The sequence below is a fragment of the Megalobrama amblycephala genome, linkage group LG10 (assembly GCF_018812025.1).
Source record: "Megalobrama amblycephala isolate DHTTF-2021 linkage group LG10, ASM1881202v1, whole genome shotgun sequence".
Classification (NCBI taxonomy): Eukaryota; Metazoa; Chordata; class Actinopteri; order Cypriniformes; family Xenocyprididae; genus Megalobrama; species Megalobrama amblycephala.
Window position 1 is genome coordinate 22,870,746 of NC_063053.1, and position 25,329 is coordinate 22,896,074.

Sequence of the window (25,329 nt, forward strand, 5' to 3'; positions counted from 1 at the left end):
TGCCTTTAACAGCATAAACAAAGTTCACACAGCTAATATAACCCTCAAAATTGTTCTTTACAAAGTGTTCATCATGCAGCATGTCTAATCGCGTAAGTATGGTATTTATTTGGATGTTTGATTCTAAATGAATTTGAGGCTGTGGTCCGTGGTTAAAGCTAACATTACACACTGTTGGAGAGATTTATAAAGAATGAAGTTGTGTTTATGCATTATACAGACTGCAAGTGTTTAAAAAATGAAAATAACGACAGTCTTGTCTCCGTGAATACAGTAAGAAACGATGGTAACTTTAACCACATTTAACAGTACATTAGCAACATGCTAACGAAACATTTATAAAGACAATTTACAAATATCACTAAAAATATCATGATATCATGGATCATGTCAGTTATTATTGCTCCATCTGCCATTTTTCGCTGTTGTCCTTGCTTGGTTACCTAGTCTGATGATTCAGCTGTGCACATCCAGACGTTAATACTGGCTGCCCTTGTCTAATGCTTGAACATGATGAGCTGGCATATGCAAATATTGGGACGTAACAGTCAGTGTTATGTTGAGATTCGCCTGTTTGTCGGAGGTCTTTTAAACAAATGAGATTTATATAAGAAGGAGGAAACAATGGAGTTTGAGACTCACTGTATGTCATTTCCATGTACTGAACTCTTGTTATTCAACTATGCCAAGATAAATTCAATTTAATTTAATTTTAGGAACTAAATTAATAAAGACAAAGAAGTTGTATAATTATATTAAAATATTACACAGGCTGTGTTCTGGTAGCTTTGAAATGTGACTTACAGCAAATTACTCTAATTGTGCTCATACCTAATATCTTCCATGCTGTAACTTTGGAGTTGAATCTGAGGTCAATAGCATAATATATTTATTTAAACACTGTTTAATTCCGTTTCCACGGAACCTACAGGCCTGCTCAGACTCACTTTAATAAAAGGCTTTTTTTGCCTTTAAGATTTTTTTTTTTTCAATATTATGTAGTGAAGGAACAAGAGGACCTTAGGGAAGTATTTTCATGATGTTGATCATAAATGTTGTTGCTGAATCTGCTTGTGACCAGGTCAAGTACCTTGTGTATGAAAAACTAGGCTGTGTTCTATTGGATTTTTTCAAGAATTAGACTATGAACTATAGCATATTTCTCTTTTATAGTAGGACAATGTTTAGACCAAAGACCAACGTTAAGAAGAAAAGCAACCCTGCCTCAACAACTAGCACAAATACGTAAGTATTTTGCCAGTTTCAAGAATGCAGCAGTACTCAATAAGATCATTGTAGCTTCTTCTGAAATCTGTGAGCTGTTTTTCAACAGGAAAGGCCTCTTAAATGAATATCCATCACACTTTGAAGCACCAAGTGTGCCTTACGCTCATTTGATGGTTTCCACAACTCCAACCATAGTCAACTCTCTACAATACTCAGGTGAGTAACGGTACGATCGCACTAGACTTTAAACGTGTGTGTTTTTTATGGTCAAACTTCTTCTACATAAAATGTAGCCTTCTGTAATTTCATTGGCTTAACATTGCACACAAAGTTTCTTTTCCAACTTTATGCATGACCAACAGCACTTAATAGCAGAGGCTAACGATCATTTGCCTGTTGATTATTTGCATTTTGGTTCTCCTGTGGTCTCACATAAAGATGCAATATAGCAGCAGCAAAGCAGAGTAGACTCCTGGAGTTAAACACAATAAAGTTGTGCACGCCTGTTTTTAAGAGTGCTGTAGTTGTTATTTTAGACTTTCGCCTCAGGAACGCCATTTTTTTTAACTAATTATGCCTTCGTTTTTGTCTGTTACCTTTCTATTTTTGTGTCTAGGAGATGGAAAGCAGCTTGTGTGTGGTCTTGGAGACAGTTCAGTTTTGTTGTATAACTCTTCACTCACCGACGACCCAGCTGTCTACACAGGTAGTGGGAGAGCTTCAGATCTGTAGTGTTTATTTTTGTAAAATTCCTTCGCATGTCTCTTATTTTCATTTCCTGAATTAGTGACGCAAAGAAATTGATTCAGTATTTGAATTTTACATGCCAAACTGACAGCACTTGACACTGACAGCTGAAATTTGGGAAATTATGATATTTGGAGGGCCCTCCTGTCCCTGAAATAGATGTTCTTTTCATTGGACTAAGGATTGTTATAAACAAGGAATAGCGTAACTTATATATGTTAAAATATGCCTAAATATTTTTGTTTTTTCAGTTCATGTCATTCATTTCTAAAACAAATCTTCAGTCCTCATGCTTTTAGACAGGAATGCACTGAATTGAAATAACATTGTTGTCTTTATAATATCAGGCTTACTGATTTCTTTGAAAACAGTACAAATTAGTCTATATCAGTAGTTCCCAAACTTTTTAGAGTGCCGTACCCCCTGAGGGGTTTACCATCCTTCTGCGTACCCCTTCTCTTCCTCTTCATACTCTCTTTCACAGTACAGATGCAATGATATGTATCGGCCAATAATCGGTATCAGCCTATAAAAGCTCATTTTCACACTATCGGCTATTGGCCAATAGTTAAAAAACAGTCAATAGTCAGGGCCGATATATCCTGTCAATCAAAAGAGGGCAAAAAAATGCACTGCATTTGGGCTTTGGGTAAAGAAAATGCTAAGAAACCAGTTTGATGTTTAATATTAATAGTAATTATATGAATTAATAACATTCAGAAAGTTAAGAAATATTAATTTAATCTTCAGAGTTATTTAATGTGTGTTAATATTAATTTGAGTAATGTGTTTGTTTATAACTTATACCAGTTACTCTGAAACAAGTTGAAGAAATGGAGAGAATAAAGTGCTTATTTGCATTTCTTTCAAAATATAATAATTAAAAATATAATGATTAATTATTAGTGCTGTCAATCGATTAAAAAAATTAACTTGATTAATCGCAATTAAAAACACTTAAGTTCTTAGACGTTTTTAAAATATTTTATAATGTAATAATTTCACAGTTAATCTCTAAAATAAAAAAATATAAAGAAACAACATGAAGACAGTATATTTTAAATACTTGTTTAATGGCATCTTTTTATGAATGAAGGCCAGTATCACTGATACTAATAGTCTACAGCTACTGATGTCTTAATGAAATAGATTTTTTCCCCAATTTTAAACATGAATTATAGCCATTCAACATTACAGTGTTATTGAAAGCTATATCATTTTTTACATTTATTAGGCTTCAAAAATATAACAAATTTTAATTTAAGTGAACTTAGAACAATCCTCACATAAACCCATAATAAATGTCATATTTTTCTTTGCCTTTCCTACCTGTCTAACAGATAGGAAAAATACAGAAATTGAATAAAGTTACAGTCTGCACTACATAATTTATAGCCTAAACTAAATATAGATAATCATTATTAAAGCTACAAAATTTCTTTAGTCAACAGCAGTAATTCATTTTCTCTGTTACCTTTGTTCTTTCATTATCTTCAATGACAGACGGCATTAGTGGTTGCTGTCACTTTAAGAGCTGCCGCTGCTGCACATGACGCGGATCTCACACGCGTCACTTTCTCACTTTCTCACAGCTCTTTACTTTCTTTTTAAGACTTTATTTAACTCATTCAATGCTGCTCTTATGAGGATACTCGACAAAACAGATATTTTTGGCATTATTGTGCGTGTTATTGTTCGAGCGTGACGGAGAACTCGATTCTGGCGCACCGTCCATGCGCACGATGGCACGTCTTTCTGTGCGTCATGTGCGTTCTCTTTTTCTCTTTTGGCGTGTTTAAATGGTTTAAAAGCATTTGCATGAATAAGAGCGTGATCATATATTGTAATGCTAGCCAAAGGATGACAGAAAAAATGGATGCTGCGTTAATTGGGTTAATATTTTTAATGCGTTAAACTGGAAAAAAAGTAATCGCATGCGTTAACGCGTTAACGTTGACAGCACTATTAATTACTAATTATAATGAAATTATCTTTAGTTTAAAAGAAAGTATAAAAGGCAGAACCCCCAAATTATTTGTATCGTTATCGGTATCAGCAGATATCACTCTGAATAATCAGCTATCGGAATCGGTGGAGAAATTTAGTTTTGGTGCATCTCTATTTCACAGTCATACCTTTTCCAATAAAGGACAATATATGCCCCTAAATTAATTTTCCAGTGCATTTTTCACTTTTATGAATAACTTTATAAAATAAATTATGTTAAAGGTGCCATCGAATTGAAAATACGTAACAGTCGGGGTGTACGCCCTCAATATTTGCATATGCCAGCCCATGATCGAGGCATTACACAAGGGCAGCCAGTATTAACGTCTGGATGTGCACAGCTGAATCATCAGACTAGGTAAGCAAGCAAGGACAACAGCGAAAAATGGCAGATGGAGCGATAATAACTGACATGATCCATGTCAGCATGATATAACTAACATGATATTTTTAGTGATATTTGTAAATTGTCTTTCTAAATGTTTCGTTAGCATGTTGCTAATGTACTGTTAAATGTGGTTAAAGTTACCATCGTTTCTTACTGTATTCACGGAGACAAGAGCCGTCGCTATTTTCATTATTAAACACTTGCAGTCTGTATAATGCATAAACACAACTTCATTCTTTATAAATCTCTCCAACAGTGTAGCATTAGCCGTTAGCCACGGAGCACTATCAAACTCATTCAGAATCAAATGTAAACATCCAAATAAATACTCTACTTACGCGATTAGACATGCTGTATGACGAACACTTTGTAAAGATCCATTTTGAGGGTTATATTAGCTGTGTGAACTTTGTTTATGCGAGATAGAGTCGAGAGCTCGGGAGGGGGCGGAGAGCGCGTGATTTAAAGGGGCCGCAGCCCTGAATCGGCGCATTTCTAATTATGCCTCAAAATAGGCAGTTAAAAAAAAATTAATTTAAAAAAAATCTATGGGGTATTTTGAGCTGCAGCTTCACAGACACATTCAGGGGACACCTTAGACTTATATTACATCTTGTAAAAAAACGTTCGATGGCACCTTTAAGAAAAATGTTCAATAGAGAAATATGCAATGATGGTGAAAATGAAGTGATACTTTTAAATATTAAACTAAAACCGTCAGCACTATTTCTGCTGTGGTTTTCGTTGGAACTATTATTCTGTTGCAAAATAGAGTAAATACTGACAGTACTGTTTAAAATGCACATTTTGTTTGTTGACCTGTTGTGTAATAATCAATGTTACATTTGCAATCATGTGGATATTTGGGAACAATTGCATTCTTGCTCGTTATCAACATTAAATACAAGAACTCACACAGGGTATGTTTTTGTATCAAAGAAAGTTTGAGTCTTAAATTGTGTCTATAATTGTTCTTCATGTGAGTAACTGCTAAATCCCCACTTTTACAAAGGTGCATTGTCGAGAACGGCAGTAATGTAGTATGATTTGCTAAGGCAACAATACTCTGCGTGCAATTTGTCATATGCACGCTGCTTGTGTGTCAGTTTTCACCGCAAAAGATGAGGTAATGTCATGTATTTTTATGGCATTTTGCCAGTTAGAAATACATGCTCAGTTTTAATGTTACTTTAAGGTAGGGTAGAATTAAATGAACAGAAAGACTTAGCATTTTGTTCGTGTACCCCCTTCTGTCACCTCACGTACCCCAGTTTGGGAGCCACTGATCTATATAGTAGGGGATCGTCATTATTGGGGACCTTGGCATCAGAAGTTTGAACTAGAAAACTCAATAAGGATGGCAAGATGTTGTTCCTCAGTTGGCTCTTTTTTCTGTTTGCAGGTCACAGTAAGGCTGTGAACACTGTATGCTGGAGTCATAGTAAGCGGTGGTTTTTGAGTACCTCTGAGGACCCCACCCTTTGCATCTGGACTGCAAGTGCTTCTGAACCTGTTCTGACCATGGTAACGTATCAACAATTAAGCCAAATACAGTCTATGCACTGACATGAGCAATTTAAAAAGTTATATTAGTTCTGAGCTTTTGCAGTACCTATAATTATCGTCAAGCCCAGCTCCGAGTGAACAAATGAGCAAAGTATGTGAAGAAAGTTTTAAGATTCAAGAAACTGATTTGCATTTGAATGCGTACTCCTGTGAGAAGTGTTTCTCTTGGCAGTATTCCTCTGTTGGACCATCAAAGGCATCTGTGCAGTCCCCTGGTCAGCACATCAGGGCTCTAAATACTTGCAGACCTCTCTAAACCCTAATTTCCCCTTTTCCCAGAACTCCCAACACAACTGAAGTTCATTCAAATCAGTTTTCTTCATTTACATTCTGGCTTACAGTTTCTCTCTGGTGTCTTCCCACAAAGTCTTCAAGACCTGTGCACCTGTGTGTGTATCTGTAGAGCCAAATATGACCCAATGCATCAGTGTTTGTGTCATTCATATTAAAGAGAAAATTTTAAAATGTCTGCAATAATAAACAGGGCTACTTCATGTTGAAAGCAGAGTATAAATACATTTTAGACATTTTGGCCAGGAATACACTCAAGTAAATATGCAAACAAAGACAAATGTTTGGCAAGCATGTTGCAGACAAGGGTTCAAGGTTTGGCTGGTAGCATAAAAATAAGTAAAAACTAAGAATATAGTTATATATAGCGGCCCTTGTGGTAGTGATGATAATGGGCCAAATAGTTGGAAGGCAACAATGCATTAAATCTTTAAGCTAGAAACTTCATATATTCACATACTTGCATACAATACGTATACTAAGCATCCAGTAGCACTCATATTCCACTCACCAAATTGTCTCTCATTGACTTTCAATAATGTCATACTTTCCAGACAGAAAAAACAACATTCCTATGCTCCTCTATCCTCATTTATCTCTTCACACTCCATCTTTGGTAAAAAGAGAATGACTGAGATCTTGATATTTTAAGCTGATATGGTGCTGTAATTTATACAGTGTGACATATGAATGCACTTAGCACTTATTTAAAGGCTATTAATAAACGCCAATGTTGATGTGACTTACTGACTGTCTGTTTATGCACTGTTTGTTTAACTTTTCTCCAGTTCACAAAGCCCATCAGGACGGCTCAGTTTTATTATCTGGACAAGTTTTTACTGCTGGCGTCAGGATCAAATCTAATGCTGTACCTTTACCATCTGGACACCACAAAAGATGACATCAAGAGGTACAGGACACACACACACACACATAAGCAGTTAATAGACAATGAGCAAGTAATAGTAAACGCAGGGTATTGATGACCGTACAACAAATGAAGATCGGCTCTGCCAAAAGAAAGGTTAATTTCGAGGGCTTTTAAAAACTGGAAGTATGCCAGGCTATCAGATGTATAGTCATATATCAGAATCCTAATTTAACACTGTTTAATATAACAAACACATACTTCAGGCAGTAAGCTGTGTAGAATTTCTGTGTATATTTTGGTCGTGGTCACATTATGGATGTCTGTTCTAGAGGAGTCAGAGAATCAGTGGAGAATCCCTGTCTTTATATGCCTAGACACAAGTGTTGGGGAATCCCTGGAAGAGATACATGTGAAACATGAGCCAGATATTGCACATCATATTCTATTTATGATGGAACATCTTCTATCCCTCTTACAGAGAATAATTATGTGCACAAGACCTTTTTCAGTATAATATAAGGTGGTAGAAAATCTCTACTCGAATAAAGACTGTATTTTTCTTTTTTTTTGGTCTGTAAGATTTTGTAATGTTTTTGAAAAAAGTTGATCAAATTTACAGTAATATTGTGTAAGGGTTATGTTTAGTTTCATTGTGTTTTAGTTTGGTTTCTCTGTTCCTGTTTGTCTTAGGCCCCGTTTACACTAATGCGTTTCCGTTTTAAAGCGCATAACTTTTGCTACGGTTACGCATGTTGTACTACTCCGGCGTATTCGGCCGTCGAAAATGGAAACTTTCGAAAACGCTGCAGAGCCCGTTTTAGTTTGAAAACACCGGGGTTGCGTTTCAGTGTAAACGGACCAAAACGGAGACTTTTGAAAACGATGGCGTGGCTGCCCACGTTTTCTCTGCGTATCCTTGACGACCGTGTAAACAATAACATGGAGACTAAACTGCAATCTTTGCTGGCTTTGTTGTCATTTTTAGCAGCCATTGTGCAGTTAAACTCTGCGTTTTTTTTTTTAATACTGCAGCTGCCTACATGCACAAGAGGCAACTGTTTCCACTTGTATGCACATGCCCAGTGTGCATGCGTTTTCGGTTGTGTAGTGTAGACTAGACGGACATCATTTCTGAAATGCTGTGGAAGTGCCAGTGTAGACGAGGATTGTTTTCATTTTAAAATGCCGTTAAATGGGGCCTTAGTTCTCATTCATTGTTAGTTGCCATGGTTTCCAATTGACCCTTCGCAAAGACATGCCCCCCTTAGTTACTGTTGCTTTGTCCGACAAGCCATGGGGCTGTCGTGCCACACGCTGTGAAAAATACATTGCAGAGCAAAGAGGACACTGACAACACGTTGACAGACAAGACAGAGGAGGTTACTTATGATATTAAACAATGTCCCAACTTTCAAATTGTGTATTTTTATTTTTAAAACCGTTTTGTGGCTCTTTAATGTGTAGTGACAGATTGCTGTAGCGCCTCAGCTCAAGTGGCTCGTGAACCGATCATCTCTTCCTACTAGTTAATTTAGAGCATCAAATAAACATGAATGAACATGAGAAGGAATGTTGTTTCAAACGCAGAAAGATGTAAATATACACCATTTTTCAAGTTCAAGTCCACTGAGGTTAATCTTCTAACTTCTGACTGCTTTGTTGGACAAAATGGCGGATTCGGCGTTATGATTGGTTAGATCGCTTGTCAATCAAACTCCCGGCGAAGGGTCAGTTGAGCTACACACCTGTTCCCTGTTCTGTTGATTATCATTCACAGTGTATATATAAGCCCTCAGTTTGTTCAGTTCTTTGTCTTGTGTTTGCACTGCCATGCATTTGAGTTAATAAATATTGCTCTATTTAGATCCTTTCTTCTCCTCATTTTGCCTGACCTGAGTTGACATTTTGTGAGATATTATTACAATTTAAAATAGCTGTTTTCTATTTTAATATATTTTAAATTGTAATTTATTCCTGTGGCAAACCTGAAATGTCGGCAGCCATTAATCCAGTCTTCAGTGTCATATGATCCTACAGAAATAATTTTAATATGCTAATTGGTGCTTTTTCAAGCAAAAATTCTTATTATTTATCTTGAAAACAGTTGGCAGCTTAATAGAAACTTCTGAATGGTAGAATATTATTTTGCGTCAGGATTAAAAGGAGTGCTACTTATGTTTACAATATTTCCACACAGGCTCATGTCCACAATGCTACTGCAATGCTTTGTTATTATCCATAAAAACAATTCTAAAATTATTTCAGATTCATATGGAATGTTTAATTTTATTTTTCTCTTCCTTCTCCTAAAAAACAGGTATAAGCAAAGAAGCAAGTCCAAACTGGCCAGTAAATTAAGCATGAATTCAGGAACGGACATCACTTCAGTGTCAGCGATCAATGACTTCTACTCCTGTATCCTAAAACACCTGACTGAGAATTTAGTTTTTGCAAAAAGTGATAGCTGAAGGTGTCAGTGCATGAGCAATAGAAGATTCCTGAAGGACACAGTTAACTTTTAAATTTGTCTTTGTCTATAATTAACACACAAGCTTATTCTGAATATTTTGATATCCAAGTAGAAATACCAATAACATAAATTAACATACACATTTATATTTGTCAGCAAACTGAATTTCAAGCATTTAAGTATAAACTTTTAAATCGAAAGTTTTTTAAGCTCTTAACTCAGACAATTGTTTCCAAACCTTTTTCCTTATTAAATGTTTTACATTTAATTTATTAAGCAATAAATGTTCTGAACACTGCATTTTTTTGTTTAGCCTATCCTTACGTAAGGTAAGGTGGTGGACCTGGTTTGGCAACACATGCAGTGAAACACATCAGCGTAATGATAAAATTGTGTTAAGGTTTTTCTGCGTGTACTTTGAGTTGTGAAAGAAAACTTGTACAGATTATAATATACATTATAATGTGAAGGGTAATCTCATGGCCTCTCATGAACTATTCAGAAAATTGTTATTTAACCATATTGGATTTCATTAAAGGTGGCAGTTTAAGTTCAGTTTACCTCTTTAACCGTAGTGTATCAGATATCGTCCTGGCTGCTGGTGCTGACCGTACCATCCAGGTGTTCGATATGAACCAGGGCTGTATGGCCACTCAGATCCCTGATGCCCACTGTAGAGCTGTCCACCACCTCACACAGAACAAGGTAAGAGAATAAAACCATGTGATGTCAGCCAGGATTTTCCTTGTTCTTTTGAAATAAGCAACTGTTATACTATGTAGACCTCTGGTTTCCCATCATTGTTTCTGAAGACAGTACACATTTATATCACTCCCTAATCAAACACAATTGATTCTCCAAGACCTAAACAGGTGTGTGAAATAAGGGAGGCATATATACAGGGAGTGCAGAATTATTAGGCAAGTTGATTTTCTGATCATATTTTTTTCCCAAGCACATTTGTTTTTAATCATTTATAAGTGATATATAATTGTTCATGAAGGCTGGAAATGAAAAATGCCTTATATTCAGGTGTGCAGAATTATTAGGCAAGTTTTCTTTTACAGACAAAATGAGCCAAAAAAGAGATTTAACTCAGACTGAAAAGTCAAAAATTATTAAATACTCATGAGAAGGACGCAATACTAATGCAATACTAGAAATTGCAAAGTTAAAGCATGACCAAGGGACAGCAAAATGCTCATTGGGTCAGCGGGGTCAGACAAAAACAGGTGGAAAAGAAAAGACACGTTAACTGCAAAATAATTAAGAATTATGTGTGAAACCATCAGGAAACCTTTAGTATCCAGCGCCACCATTTTCCAGAACTGCAACCTACCTGGAGTCTCCAGAAGTGCAAGGTCTCAGGATCTCAGAGACTTAGGTTAGCTAAAGAATCCTAAAAAATGACCCGCACTTGATAAGAATCACAAGCTGAAGTGTTATAAAATACATGAAGACTGGGTTTTTATAGGCCTTATAAACAGACAGCTTGAGAGTGACTCCTGAAGGACCAGCACCACATCCTCTTGTACCACTGTTTGAAGAATTTATCTTCCAGAATCTGGCAGTAAGTTTTGGAAGATCATTTTTAGTCCATCTCTGCAAGACAGACATTTCAGGATAAGAGATGGACTAAAAGTGAACTCAAACACCTTACTGCCAGATTCTGGATAAATTCTTCAAACAGTGGTACAAGAGGATGTGGTGCTGGTCCATCAGGAGTCATTCTCAAGCTGTCTGTCTATAAGCCCTATTAAAACCAGTCTTCATGTATTTTATAACACTTCAGCTTGTGATTCTTATCAAGTGCAGGTCATTTTTTAGGATTCTTTAGCTAACCTAAGTCTCTGAGATCCTAACACCTTGCACTTCTGGAGACTCCAGGTAGGTTGCAGCTCTGGAAAATGGTGGCGCTGGAGACTAAAGGGTTCCTGATGGTTTCACACTTAATTCTTCACCTTAATTATTTTGCAGTTAACATGTGTCTTTTCTTTTCCACCTGTTTTTGTCTGACCCCGCTGACCCAATGAGCATTTTGCTGTCCCTTGGTCATGCTTTAACTTTGCAATTTCTAGTATTGCATTAGTATTGCGTCCTTCTCATGAGTATTTAATAATTTTTGACTTTTCAGTCTGAGTTAAATCTCTTTTTTGGCTCATTTTGCCTGTAAAAGAAAACTTGCCTAATAATTCTGCACACCTGAATATAAGGCATTTTTCATTTCCAGCCTTCATGAACAATTATATATCACTTATAAATGATTAAAAACTATTAATAGTAGTTATTAAGATTGATGTGGATTGGAATTGGTAAAATGTGCAAAAAAATTTCATATTTAAAAAAAAAAAAAAAAAAAAATCATTTTAAAATATAAATAATTAAATAAAGATTTACTTATTATATGGCAACAAAAAAAAACTTTGAATCATAAATAATTAATTTTAGGAGCCAGACACTAGTCATTTTTGTAGAAGGAGTCTTTTTTTGTTATATTTAAAAAATAACTAAATAAATTTAGCTTTTAAAGTGATTAAATGATTTTGCATGTTTTATTTTTAATCTTATGTTGCTGATAAATATTGTCATTGCAGTTTTGACTTGAAAATGAGCAAATGCTCAATTTCATATTTAAAAAAAAAAAAAAAAAAAAATCATTTTAAAATATCTTAACTATTGTAAGAACTTTTTTTCCAGCAGTGATGCATTAAATTTACAGCAAATATATTTATAATGTTACAAAAGATTTCTATTTCAAATAATCACAGTTTCTTCAAAAACATTAAAGGTGCCCTAGATTCAAAAATTGAATTTACCTCAGCATAGTTAAATAACAAGAGTTCAGTACATGGAAAAGACATACAGTGAGTCTCAAACTCCATTGTTTCCTCCTCCTTATATAAATCTCATTTGTTTAAACGACCTCCGAAGAACAGGCGAATCTCAACTAGTGATCGACCGATATTGATTTTTTATAACCGATACGATACCGATTATTTGCATGTTTATTTACCCGATAACTGATATGCAGAACCGATATTTATTTACTGTTATACTTCTGTTTTTGACAATTATTACAACACAAATGAGCTGAACAAACCATTTTATTTATAACAAATCACTCCCTCCTTACTTGTCAGTTGGCATTTTATGATCTAAATTTAATCTAACGTTAAATCATGAAATGCCAACTGACAAAGTGCTGTTTGACTATAACTTAATCAACTGCGATCGCGCATGGAGATAATAAATAATTAATTTCCACAAAGTGGTAGGCTATATTTATATGTGTATTAGCGAAATAATTGTTATGTAGTAAATGATAATATAATCTAGGGTGTTTAAACAAGATAATCTTGTCAAAAGTTTCATTCAGTGGCCGTGCTTAAGCCTCCTGATCATCCGTCAGTTGCTAAGCAATATGAACGAACTTTTTCTTCTAGACTAATGGTGAGCAAATACAACAGATAGAGAATTAAATTCAGCGCTTTTATTTTCAACATGCACTCATTCATGTCTGTTTTATTTAATTCATGTAAAGTTACGTCTTTATTGGGGCAGGACATGACGAATTACACTATGTGACTCAATGAGTTCGTCTCAATTGTTTAGAAACAAGCTGCATAAATTAACTATATCAGGAATTAATGTCTCAGATCTCATTTGTGCATGTCTGTTATGTTAAATAAAGTTGATTAATTAAAGCAAACCAAGTAGAACATATACTTTACCTGTGCACTGAGTTGTTGACTGATCTCCTCAGACGCCCGGGCTGCAATGGCGGAAATCTCAAAACGGCCACAAGATGGCGCCATAAATCGGCGAATCCGATATTACAAAACTGATACCCGATTATGGAAAAATGCTTAAATATCGGGAAAAATATCGGTAAACCGATACATCGGTCGATCACTAATCTCAACATAACACCGACTGTTACGTAACAGTCGGGCTGTACGCCCCCAATATTTGCATATGCCAGCCCATGTTCCCAACATTATGAAAGGCATTAGACAAGGGCAGCCAGTATTAACGTCTGGATTTGCACAGCTGAATCATCAGACTAGGTAAGCAAGCAAGGACAATAGCAAAAAATGGCAGATGGAGCGATAATAACTGACATGATCCGTGATAACATGATATTTTTAGTGATATTTGTAAATTGTCTTTCTAAATGTTTCGTTAGCATGTTGCTAATGTACTGTTAAATGTGGTTAAAGTTACCATTGTTTATTACTGTATTCACGGGGACAAGAGCCGTCGCTATTTTAATTTTTAAACACTTGCAGTCTGTATAATGCATAAACACAACTTCATTCTTTATAAATCTCTCCAACAGTGTAGCATTAGCCGTTAGCCACGGAGCATAGCCTCAAACTCATTCAGAATGTAAACATCAAAATAAACACTGTACTTACGCGATTAGACATGCTGCATGACGAACACTTTGTAAAGATCCATTTTGAGGGTTATATTAGCTGTGTGAACTTTATTTATGTTGTTTAAGGCAAGCGCCAGCTCTTGGGGCGTGGAGCATGAGAATTAAAGGGCCACACACCCTGAATCTGCTCATTTCTAATTATGCCCCAAAATAGGCAGTTAAAAAAATCAATTAAAAAAAATCTATGGGGTATTTTGAGCTGAAACTTCACAGACACATTCAGGGAACAACTTAGACTTATATTACATCTTTTAAAAAAAAGTTCTAGGGCACCTTTGAGCAGCACAACTGTTTTCAACATTGTAATAATAAAAAATGTCTCTTGAAATGCACCAAATCAGTATATTAGAATGATTTCTGAAGGATCATGTGACACTGACTGAAGACTGGAGTAATGATGCTGAAAATTCAGCTTTGCCATCATAGGTATAAATTACATTTTAAAATCTATTCAATTAGTAAAAATTTCTTATAAATATTAATAATATTTCAGAATATTAGTCATGGTGAGCATAAGAGACATATATCAAAAACATTATTTACTGGCTAACCTTTGAATGGTACTGTATGTTATATCAAAGGCAAGTATGCACAACCAGCCTTTTACTCCACCCTCTAAAACTTGTTTTGTCGTGACTGTCTCCACCATTTCAAAAACAATGCAGTGACGCTCATGCTGTAGACAGAGCAGTGCTTTTTTCACTCAGAATTTTCTGACCTCAGTGGTCATTTACAAGGTGCATACGACTCAATACTGGTGGTGACCCTTGAGCTACAACACTAAAATTGGAATTACAAACCACTTAAGCTGTTTTGTGGGTTGTGTATGTATTTTTATTGTGAGGCTGGACTGTGCTCTGGGTTTGTTGTAAACCCAAAGTAAGACGCTTTGCTTCTGACTCACTTTGCTTATGGGTTAACCTCATATCCATGGCAACCATGATGAAGTCACTTTCAGAAACAATACCAAGGAAATACTGACTGAGCCCTAATCTTAAAGATAATTATAGTTAATGAAACTGATTGGATGAGTTTTGTTTGCTGGGAAATCATACTGAGGGGAAATGGGGCCCATACTAATACTACTGTCCACACCCAGATATTATTTTATTCAGGCTGCTTTGGACAGAAGCTCAGTGGAGTCAAGAAGAAGGAGATGGTTCTGAATAGTCAAGTTTAATGTGTGGCTTCCTTGAAAGGAGTGAAAGATAATGAACGGATTCAGCTCGTGTTGGAGTTGCTTGCAAGTCCGTTTTCCAAACCAAATTTTCTCTGCAGTTTGGCACTCCCATCCTCTCATTATATAAGGCCTTTCTGAACGTTATGCAAGATATGATGTCTTCTTCTTTGAAGGATAAAAGTTCATAGTTTAGTTGGGATAATCCAAACCACAGTTGTGTGAGGTTTTCCAAGGTGGGCCTAAATTGTAGGACTCGCATGTCCCATTTATCTTGCTGAGTATCTTGGTCTAAATCCCTCAGGTTTACAGATTAGGGCGGAAACATGAAATAAGTTGAGGGAGGATCACACTTAAGCCAAGCATGTTGGGTAAGCACATTCTGTCTGTTGAGGGTGATGCTTTATGAATGTCTGCATACTGTCCTTTTGCATTTGTGAAATTGTGTTGAACGCAACATAGACTCCACTATTGCACTCCATTCACCTGAAAGTGATATTAAGTCACTTGTGCTCACCAAGGCTGCATTTATTTAATCAAAAATACAGTGAAAAGTAATACTGTGAAAAATTATTACAATTTAAAATAATATTTTTATTAATTAATATTTTTAAAATGTAATTTATTCCTGTGATGGCAAAGCTACATTTTCTGCAGCCATCACTCCAGTCTTCAGTGACACATGATCCTTCAGAAATTATTCTAATATGCTGATTTGATGCTCAAGAAACATTTCTTCTTATTATTATCACAAAACTGAAAACCAGTGAAAATGGTTGTGCTCCTTAATATTTTTGTGGAAACCATGAAACCATCAGGATTCTTTGTGACAATATACAGGTGCTGGTCATATAATTAGAATATCATCAAAAAGTTGATTTATTTCACTAATTCCATTCAAAAAGTGAAACTTGTATATTATATTCATTCATTACACACAGACTGATATATTTCAAATGTTTATTTCTTTTAATTTTGATGAATATAACTGACAACTAAGGAAAATCCCAAATTCAGTATCTCAGAAAATTAGAACACTGTAAAAAGGTTCAATATTGAAGACACCTGGTGCCACACTCTAATCAGCTAATTAACTCAAAACACCTGCAAAGGCCTTTAAATGGTTTCTCAGTCTAGTTCTGTAGGCTACACAATCATGGGGAAGACTGCTGACTTGACAGTTGTCCAAAAGACGACCATTGACACCTTGCAGGAGGGCAAGACACAAAAGGTCATTGCAAAAGAGGCTGGCTGTTCACAGAGCTCTGTGTCTAAGCACATTAATAGAGAGGCGAAGGGAAGGAAAAGATGTGGTAGAAAAAAAGTGTACAAGCAATAGGGATAACCGCACCCTGGAGAGGATTGTGAAACAAAACCATTCAAAAATGTGGGGGAGATTCACAAAGAGTGGACTGCAGCTGGAGTCAGTGCTTCAAGAACCACTACGCACAGACATATACAAGACGTATACATACCAAGAAGTTTTAGAGAACTTCATGCTTCCTGCTGCTGACCAACTTTATGGAGATGCCAAGTCCAACAGGACTTGGCACCTGCACACAGTGCCAAAGCTACCAGTACCTGGTTTAAGGACCATGGTATCCCTGTTCTTAATTGGCCAGCAAACTCGCCTGACCTTAACCCCATAGAAAATCTATGGGATATTGTGAAGAGGAAGATGCGATATGCCAGACGATATGTCACTTTTGATCAATTTAATGCATCCTTGTGAGATGAAACAGGATGAACTAAGGCTTTTGTAGGGTATATTGCCCTTACCGACCTCCGCTCTCATGTCTTGTATGACGTGAGAGCAGTGTACCACGTGTTTTGCAGATTCATTGCCCCAGATACTCCAAAGTTTGAGAGGGTCAACTGAGATTAGTTGGGTACACAAGTGGACAGTGGACTGGAATAACTGATCTAAAGCAGTATAATGGCTTTAGCTAGTGGGCACTCTCCCACGTTCCCCGAGCGGCCACTTTCCATACCAGCATACCAACCTCCAGTCACGCTACACATTGTCTGCTGTACTTGTGAGTCTGATCTCTTCACAATAACACAACCTGGCTCTTACATACATATGGGATCCTCCAACAAGAAGCCTATGCATTAGACACGCCTAGAGGGATCAAGAGAGCTGATCACTGGGAATTCCTGCCAGCTGTGAATGAGCTACAACAAACCTTTTCTCAGCTATTCTACGTTCTTCTCCACAGGCAACATGTTCCTTTTTCTAAAGCTACTTTTGTAGAGAACATTTCTGATGAATGTCTAATTGTGTGTGAATAATCACACAGGACACTTTAAACCATCCTTATCTGTGTTAGGGCACGAGAGAGATTGTTTCACCGATCTTGCACAATGTATGACAAACATTTCCAGTCTGTGGACTTTTCTGGCTTTTTGGTAGGACTTCAGTTCTGGAAAGTCTGCATGCTTTCAGCGAGCACGTGCAGCTTGTTTGCAATCTCCTGCCAAATGTATGTTTCTTTTTATGACCAGACAACAACTATGACAACTAATTTTAACAAGGATGCATGATTTATTTAGAATAGTAGATTTATATGAATGAGATACCTTAGACCAAATAAATGCCATTTTATGCTCATCTTTCTTGCAATTCATGTACACTACCATTCAAAAGTCTGAGATCAGTAAGATTTTTTAATAATATCATTGATACTTTTATTCAGCAAGGGTGCATTAAATTTGACATTTATCCTGAAAAAAATGATCACGATTTCCACAAAAACATTAATTAGCGCAACTATTTTATTATCAACATTGATATTAATAAGAAATGTTTCTTGAGAACCAAATCAGCATATTAGAATGGTTTCTGAAGGATCATGTGACACTGAAGAAATGCAGCTTTGCCATCTCAGGAATAAAATATTTTAAAATAAGAAAATTTTTATTTTAAATTGTAATATTATTTTACAATATTACTGTTTTTATTGTAATTTGATCAAATAAATGCAGCCTTGGTGAGCATAAAAGAATTCTTTCAAAAACATTGACCCCAAACTTTTGAACAGTCATGTATATCTAAAGACTGACCTGATTTTGCAGCACACAGAGTGATTAAATCACTAGTAAATAAGGGTTGACCAACTTCAGATTTCTTTAAAGTCGACATTTATGTGATTAAAGTTGAGTCGACGTCGACTAGTCGAGGATGACGTCATTAATGAACAAATAAGGGGGCTTTTCCATTCCAATGCGCTACTTTTCCATTGTTTTTCTATGTAAACACGTGCTAGACAGACATGTATGACTGCTCGCGTCTTGCGTCTTTTGCAGTGTCTTGCGCATGACACGGCATTCTAAAAACGCGGCGCTTTCTTTTTTTTAAAAAACATGTCTCGAGAGACATTGCATTTTTACCCCATCCCACTTCCCGCGTCTTGCGCTTTTGAAAGCAAAAATGTGTTCTGCGTGAACAAGCTCTAAGTCTGAACCTCGAGCTGAGACTCGAACGTGGGTTGCCTTGTGCACAGCTATGGCATATGACGCTGCCCACAAATATTGCTCCTACATAACAGCTTATTTTTATCATTTATTTTGTCTTTGGGTCATTATATTTCTGACAGAATTCCTTTTCGTTCTAGATCAGATACAGATAAAGATTACATTTATATGATAGCAATAGTAAGAGAGTGATTGCGGTTGAATTAATTCTACCTGGCAGCTTCTCTTTACAAATAGTGAAGCTGTGGGTTTTAGTTACTAAGAAATATATGCTAGAACTTTTCCGTTTCTAAGCTATTTTCTTGATAAACCACAGAACAGTGTTGACAATACGCAATACTCAATAATTCTGTGAGCGCACGTGATCTGAGCACTACTGTCTGCTGTAATGTAGCAGCACAGTTTAGAACGGCGATTAACTTACGTGTACAATAAGCTGTTTAAAATGTGCATCCATCAGATCAATATTGAGAATCCAGATGGTATAATCAAACAAATCTTGTGGAGTGCTTTTGAATTTTGCATTTATTTGTCATTAACTGTTGGATATGGAGCGTAAATGACCAGCGACTTGGCGACGTCATGCTTAAAGCGTAATGGAAGAGCTAGTAGATTAGTCGGTGCAACTCCTACTAGTAAAATTTAAAGGTGCCCTAGAATTAAAAATTAAATTTACCTCGGCATATTTGAATAACAAGAGTTCAGTACATGGAAATGACATACAGTGACTCTCAAACACCATTGTTTCCTCCTCCTTATGTAAATCTCATTTGTTTAAAAGACCTCCGAAGAAAAGGCGAATCTCAACATAACACCGACTGTTACGTAACAGTCGGGATCATTAATATGTACACCCCCAATATTTGCATATGCCAGCCCATGTTCAAGGCATTACACAAGGGCAGCCAGTATTAACATCTGGATAACACTTTAACACTTGCAGTCTGTATAATGCATAAACACATCTTCATTCTTTATAAATCTCTCCAACAGTGTGTAATGTTAGCTTTAGCCTGTTAGACACGGAGCACTATCAAACTCATTCAGAATCAAATGTAAACATCCAAATAAATACTATACTCACATGATCCGACGCATGCATGCAGTATGCATGGCAAACATCTTGTAAAGATCCATTTGAGGGTTATATTAGCTGTGTAAACTTTGTAAATGCACTGTATTATAGTCGAGAGCTCGGGGGGCAGGGAGCGGGGGATTTAAAGGGGCCGCAGCCTGAATCGGCGCATAGTTAAAGGGGTACTTCACCCCTGGAAAGATGAATGTGTATTTAAAATTGGTCATTTATGTAGTAGAAATGTGAAATTATTTTTGAATTTGGAGCTTTCTAGACTGAGAAAAGGCAGAAAATGTATTTTTGACTAATGTGGATGAAAGACAACAACTCCCAGAATGCACTTGTTTTGCTGCCCTTGCGAGGCCACGCCCAAACCACGCCAACTAGGGTGCTCGGTTACGCATGCTAGCGGTGCCGTTTCATCAACGGATTCTGTGATCTCGTCCAGAAGAAAATGGCATCGTTGAAATTCGCGCACAGCGTCCATAGGCGCACAGCGAGAGCACTGACACCACCAGTCCGCCCCAGCTCGAGTCTGCCCGGGCTCTTCCTCCCGAGCGCCAAGCAGGTCTGCAGCAGCTGCTCTAACCGTCTCTTGTTCCTCCATCATCCGCAACTGTTCGTCGCTGTATTGCGGCTCGTACATGTAGCCGCGAAACATCCGATTCTCGTAACAATTCTTCAAAATCCCCTTCTGCCATTTCAACTTCAAAACTACCTTCCGCCATTGTCATTACTTTCTCCACAGCCTGTTAGCTTAGCTTCTAATAATGGCTGACACTATGTTTACGTTCTGTGAGTGAGATCCCACCCCATATGGGCGTGGTGAAAAAATGTGGAACTACTGGCTGTAGTTTTAAGCCTCTGGCCAAAAAAGCCTCCGATGACGCAAAATGACGATTTTTGTGTCATCGGAGGCTTTTTTACAGAATAAAAATGCATAAATCTCTCATCTCGGGCTGATATGAAGGGGGAAAGCATGGTAATTCAAGAATACTAGTGGTATTCTACTAATACAAAGCTTAATGCTAAATCCTGAAGTATCCCTTTAATGATGCCCCAAAATAGGCAGTTAAAAAAATTAATTAAAAAAAATCTATGGGGTATTTTGCCCTGAAACTTCACAGACACATTCAGGGGACACCTTAGACTTATATTACATCTTTTAAAAATGGGTTCTAAGGCACCTTTAAAAAGTTGCTATATTCTTTCTGAATATCAGGCTAATTGAAGGTTTTTTTTAAGACAATGAACATCTGTACTTTATTATCTTCTGTAGGTATTGATGTCTCATTGTGTCCATATTAGTTATTAGCAGTTTTATAAGTGTTTCCCCATTCAGGATCCTTGATTTCCTTTTATTATTATTCCACACCTTTCTTTTGGTGTGATTCTTTCCACTTTATCTTTTATTTCAGGGGTCGCCGTTCTGTACACAGGCCCTGGAATCATACAATCTCTTCCTGAGCAGCGCCATAACGGACAGTCTGAAACTGTGGGACCTGCGCACAGCAAGGTAAGCCCTTTGATCTCCTTTCCCTGGATTTGTGAGACCTTTAGAGGGCAAGACTGCATAAAATTCACCCAATTTACCAAGAATTAGACGTTGAATTACGCAATTATCTTTTGATAAATATTACAGTATTCTAAAGATTTAGTTAGATACCTTGCTTAAGCTTACAGAACATTATTAAATATCACCATTGAGCCAATGATGAAGTAGATGAAATATCTACTTTTGTGCCTTTTTTAAAGTTTATGATGATTTAAAGTTGATTATTGAACAGTTGGCCTTCTACATATGTTGCTCAAGTTATGGTTTTTCCAGTCTATCATACATTTTCATGCCCTCACCTCACTAAAGCACTGATAACCTGTTCTTCAGAGAAGTGAATAACGGTCAAATCCCAGGTTGTTTATAGGCTTGCAGGATACTACCTTTACATAATGCCCTGAAGATCGTTCAGAACAACCAGGATTAGGGCCAGTCAGAAAGGTACATATATCATTTAAACGAAGAATCCAAAATTTCCAGATTCTGTTGAAGCTGAGCTTGCCCGAACCTCAGCCAAAAGGACTCTGGAAAGAATTCCCTCCCTGCAGTTGACCTAACAGTAACCACTCTGCTTTAGGTGGACACTGAGTGAATTCAGCAATGCGGTTTCTTTCACAGTTCCTCGTTGGTCTGTATAAGCTCAAGTTAAATATATAGATAAATAGACACCGATACCAAAGGTATAAAGAAATAAACCTGCTAATGAATTCTAAATTGAATCTTAATTCAGTTAGTTCCAGTTCAAAATGAATTCTGTGTTTGCATAGTGCTTGTGTTTTCTTATCCATTTATCATTTGAAAGTAATAGAACATAATATCATCTTTTCACCCATGATGTTGCAACACATTTTTCAGAGTTTTTAGAGTCTGGAACTTCAAGCATAGATTCTTGTACCTGTAGTTTCTGTCCTGTCCTGGTTCTGTTTCTTTCTTCGTAGGAGGACAGATTAGTCAGAAATGCTTTCTTCAACTTGAAGTGTTTCCAGAGTTCTTTTAAAAGAACAGCCCACCCCCAAAAAATTGTCATAATTTACTTTTTTTCTTTCTTTCTTTCTTTTTTGAGCTTGACAGACCCATAAAATGGAAAAGAGTGGCCAGGATATTCTTTCAAAAAAACTTCTGTTACACAGAATAATGAATGTCACACTGGATTGGAAAAAGAGAGATTAGTGATGGAGCGGGAGATTGATTAATAATGAACAGATTTTCATTTTTGAGTGGCCTGTTCCTTTAAGAACACTCCGTAAATGCATCAGGGTGGAAAAAGCATTTTGGACTCATTTGTTCTCCTGTGAAGGGAGAGACAAAACTAGAACAGAGACAACAACTGCAGGTACAGGAATCTGTACGGAAAGTTCCAGACTCTGAACATATTTTTTTTCTCGGAACTTAGTGATATTTCATGTCCATATAGATATTCTGCACCTCAATCTCTCCATTCAGCTTTATTTACCTTATAAGGACAGCTAAAATAATTGACGAAAGACTTCTTTTATTTCCTTCACTTTGTGAAATGGTATGAATTGCTTCTTATACATCCTTCATTCTGTTATGCTTGGAGATCTTCCTGCTCTTACTTGCAAACAGAAAGTGTCAAATCCCTTTTACTTGCCTTGATAAATATTTGCACAGAGTTCCAGGTCAAGTTCTGGTCAGGAGCATTAAACAACTTCATCCATCCCTGCAGAACCTAACTTCTTTAACAAAGCTGCTTTAAAATAAAAGAGTTTGATATGTTATGCAAACAAGCTGTACGTTTCACAACTGACACTTTCCTCCCCGAGGAGGTCTGTAATACCTAGAGAAAGCTATCCAAAAGCATTCCCTTTCATCTCAATGGCAGTTTTTCTCCTGCCACATGACCCCCCTGAAGTACATATTCTGCTATTGCCATTTTTGCTCATGGAACCACAGAATGTTTTTGAGCCAATCACCTTAGTTGTAAAAACCTTGTGACTAATTCTTGATCTGCAGGAAAATTGTGTCATTATACTGATTGCCTTGCAGGACAGCGTATTTTTTTCACTTCTTTGAAGGATTAGTTCCAGTGGAAAAGAGAAAGGAAAATTGTCACAGGGAGGAAACCATGAAAAACACTTAAGACAAAATAGTAAAGATAAATGCAGGTCAAACACGGGAAACATGGACGGGAGCATATGTGACAATTAGTGACATCATTTGCCTGCAGTCATTGACAAACTGAGGTTTGGCAATGAAGTCTTTCAGCACAGGCCATTTTATGTGTATTTTCCATTTTTCCAATGGCTGGCTCTTTAACAGTGCTCCGACTTCAAGCACGTGAAATGGATTTATCTCCCCCAAGACTTCATTTAAAGCACAAGTGACATCATTCCACAGGCCAAGACAAAACCTTCAGCCAAAAGCCAAGGAGCTCTGAAAGACTGAGGCTTGTGATCTTCCACATAACCCTTGTCTGCCTGTTCTGGGACTGTATGTTTGCATATGACAATTAAAATGCTTCCTTTATAGGTATACAGTAGTATATTGAACTTCAGACTAAGAGGGGAGCAGCAGCTCTCTGGATTTTGAATTATGTATGAGAAATACTGGCAAGAGACTCTCAAGTGCTTCATGAAGACTTTCTAAAAACTCTTTTATGAAGCATCACTCTGCTTTCAGCTGCATAGGAGGTCAGGGCACCTCCGGTGGGACCCCGGTACTTAGTCAACACACACTGTTTGTACATCCTTCATTTATTTCTTTCATAACTGCCATCTTTTAAAAACCTTTATTAGTTATTTATTGGTGAATTAGTGTTGGAACAGTGTAAAAAATAATTTTTTTTAAAACTTTAAAAAGTGTTAATTCTGCCTTACAATTTTAAGTTTAGTCAACTTGAAATGTGGACTTATATTAAAGAGATAGTTCACCCAAAAATTAAAATTTGATGTTTATCTGCTTACCCCCAGCGCAACCAAGATGTAGGTGACTTTGTTTCTTCAGCAGAACACAAATGATGATTTTTAACTCCAGCCATTGCCGTCTGTCAGTCAAATAATGCTAGTGGATGGGAACTTCTACTATAAGAGTAAATAAAACATGTACAGACAAGTCCAAATTAAACCCTGTGGCTCGTGACGACACATTGATGTCCTAAGACACGAAACGATCGGTTTGTGCGATAAACCGAACAGTATTTATATCATTTTTTACCTCTAATACACCACTATGTCCAACTGCGTTCAGCACTCGTTTAGTGAGCTCTGACAACGGAAGTGATGTCTAGCACTCGTTGAAGTATATGCGCGAGACATCACTGCCATTGTCAGAGCGCGATCAGACCTAACTAAGCGAATGCTGAACGCGGTTGGACATAGTGGTGTATTAGAGGTAAAAAATGATATAAATACTGTTCGGTTTCTCGCACAAACCGATCGTTTCGTGTCTTAGGACATCAATGTGTCATCACGAGCCGCAGGGTTTAATTTGGACTTGTCTGTGCATGTTTATTTGACTCTTATATTAGAAGTTCCCATCCACTAGCATTATTTGACTGACAGACGGCAGCGGTTGGAGTTAAAAATCATCATTTGTGTTCTACTGAAAAAACAGTCACCTACATCTTGGATGCGCTGGGGGTAAGCAGATAAACATCAAATTTTCATTTTTCACTATCCCTTTAAATGACAACTTGGATATTTGAGTTATCAAATTAAATTCAGGCAACATACTCATGCTAAATTTTAAGTTGTGATAGCAAATTGCAACAGTCTTTTTTTTTTTTTTTTTACATTGTACAGGTAGTTACAGTAACCTACAGAAAGAATCCTAAAAATCAATCAGTGAACAAATATAAATAACTGTGACTCTTGTGCCTCAGAGAATGAATTCTTTTTGGGATTGACTCCACTCCAGCACACTCAGAAGCCATCATGGCAATGTCCCCAGACAGCTTTTTTTATAGTCATTCAAGTGCACCCCTTGAATGGGGAATAACCAAAGTCAGAGAATATGCTGTTATGTGGTTGTTAGCACACTTCTATGTAGTTGCTAGAGTGTTCTAGGTGACTGCTTGGTGG

At 36.8% G+C, this 25,329-nt stretch overlaps 1 protein-coding gene across 9 annotated transcripts in view; it reads left to right on the forward strand.

The window, feature by feature from the left end:
• The window catches only part of wdr27 (WD repeat domain 27), an 81,827-nt gene that overhangs the window by 16,866 nt on the left and 39,632 nt on the right, over positions 1–25,329 (forward strand). For 8 of the 9 annotated variants that reach the window (XR_007186830.1, XR_007186829.1, XM_048205459.1 and 5 more), the window contains exons 15-22: positions 1,174–1,245; positions 1,334–1,443; positions 1,844–1,933; positions 5,772–5,893; positions 7,015–7,136; positions 9,415–9,512; positions 10,151–10,272; positions 21,153–21,250. Coding sequence is in view for 7 of the 9 variants with exons in the window: in XM_048205459.1 (XP_048061416.1) it covers positions 1,174–1,245; positions 1,334–1,443; positions 1,844–1,933; positions 5,772–5,893; positions 7,015–7,136; positions 9,415–9,512; positions 10,151–10,272; positions 21,153–21,250 (834 nt within the window). In the remaining 2 variants the exon portion in view is untranslated. The remainder of the gene's footprint in view (positions 1–1,173; positions 1,246–1,333; positions 1,444–1,843; positions 1,934–5,771; positions 5,894–7,014; positions 7,137–9,414; positions 9,513–10,150; positions 10,273–21,152; positions 21,251–25,329) is intronic. The other variant, XM_048205464.1, reaches the window with a different exon arrangement.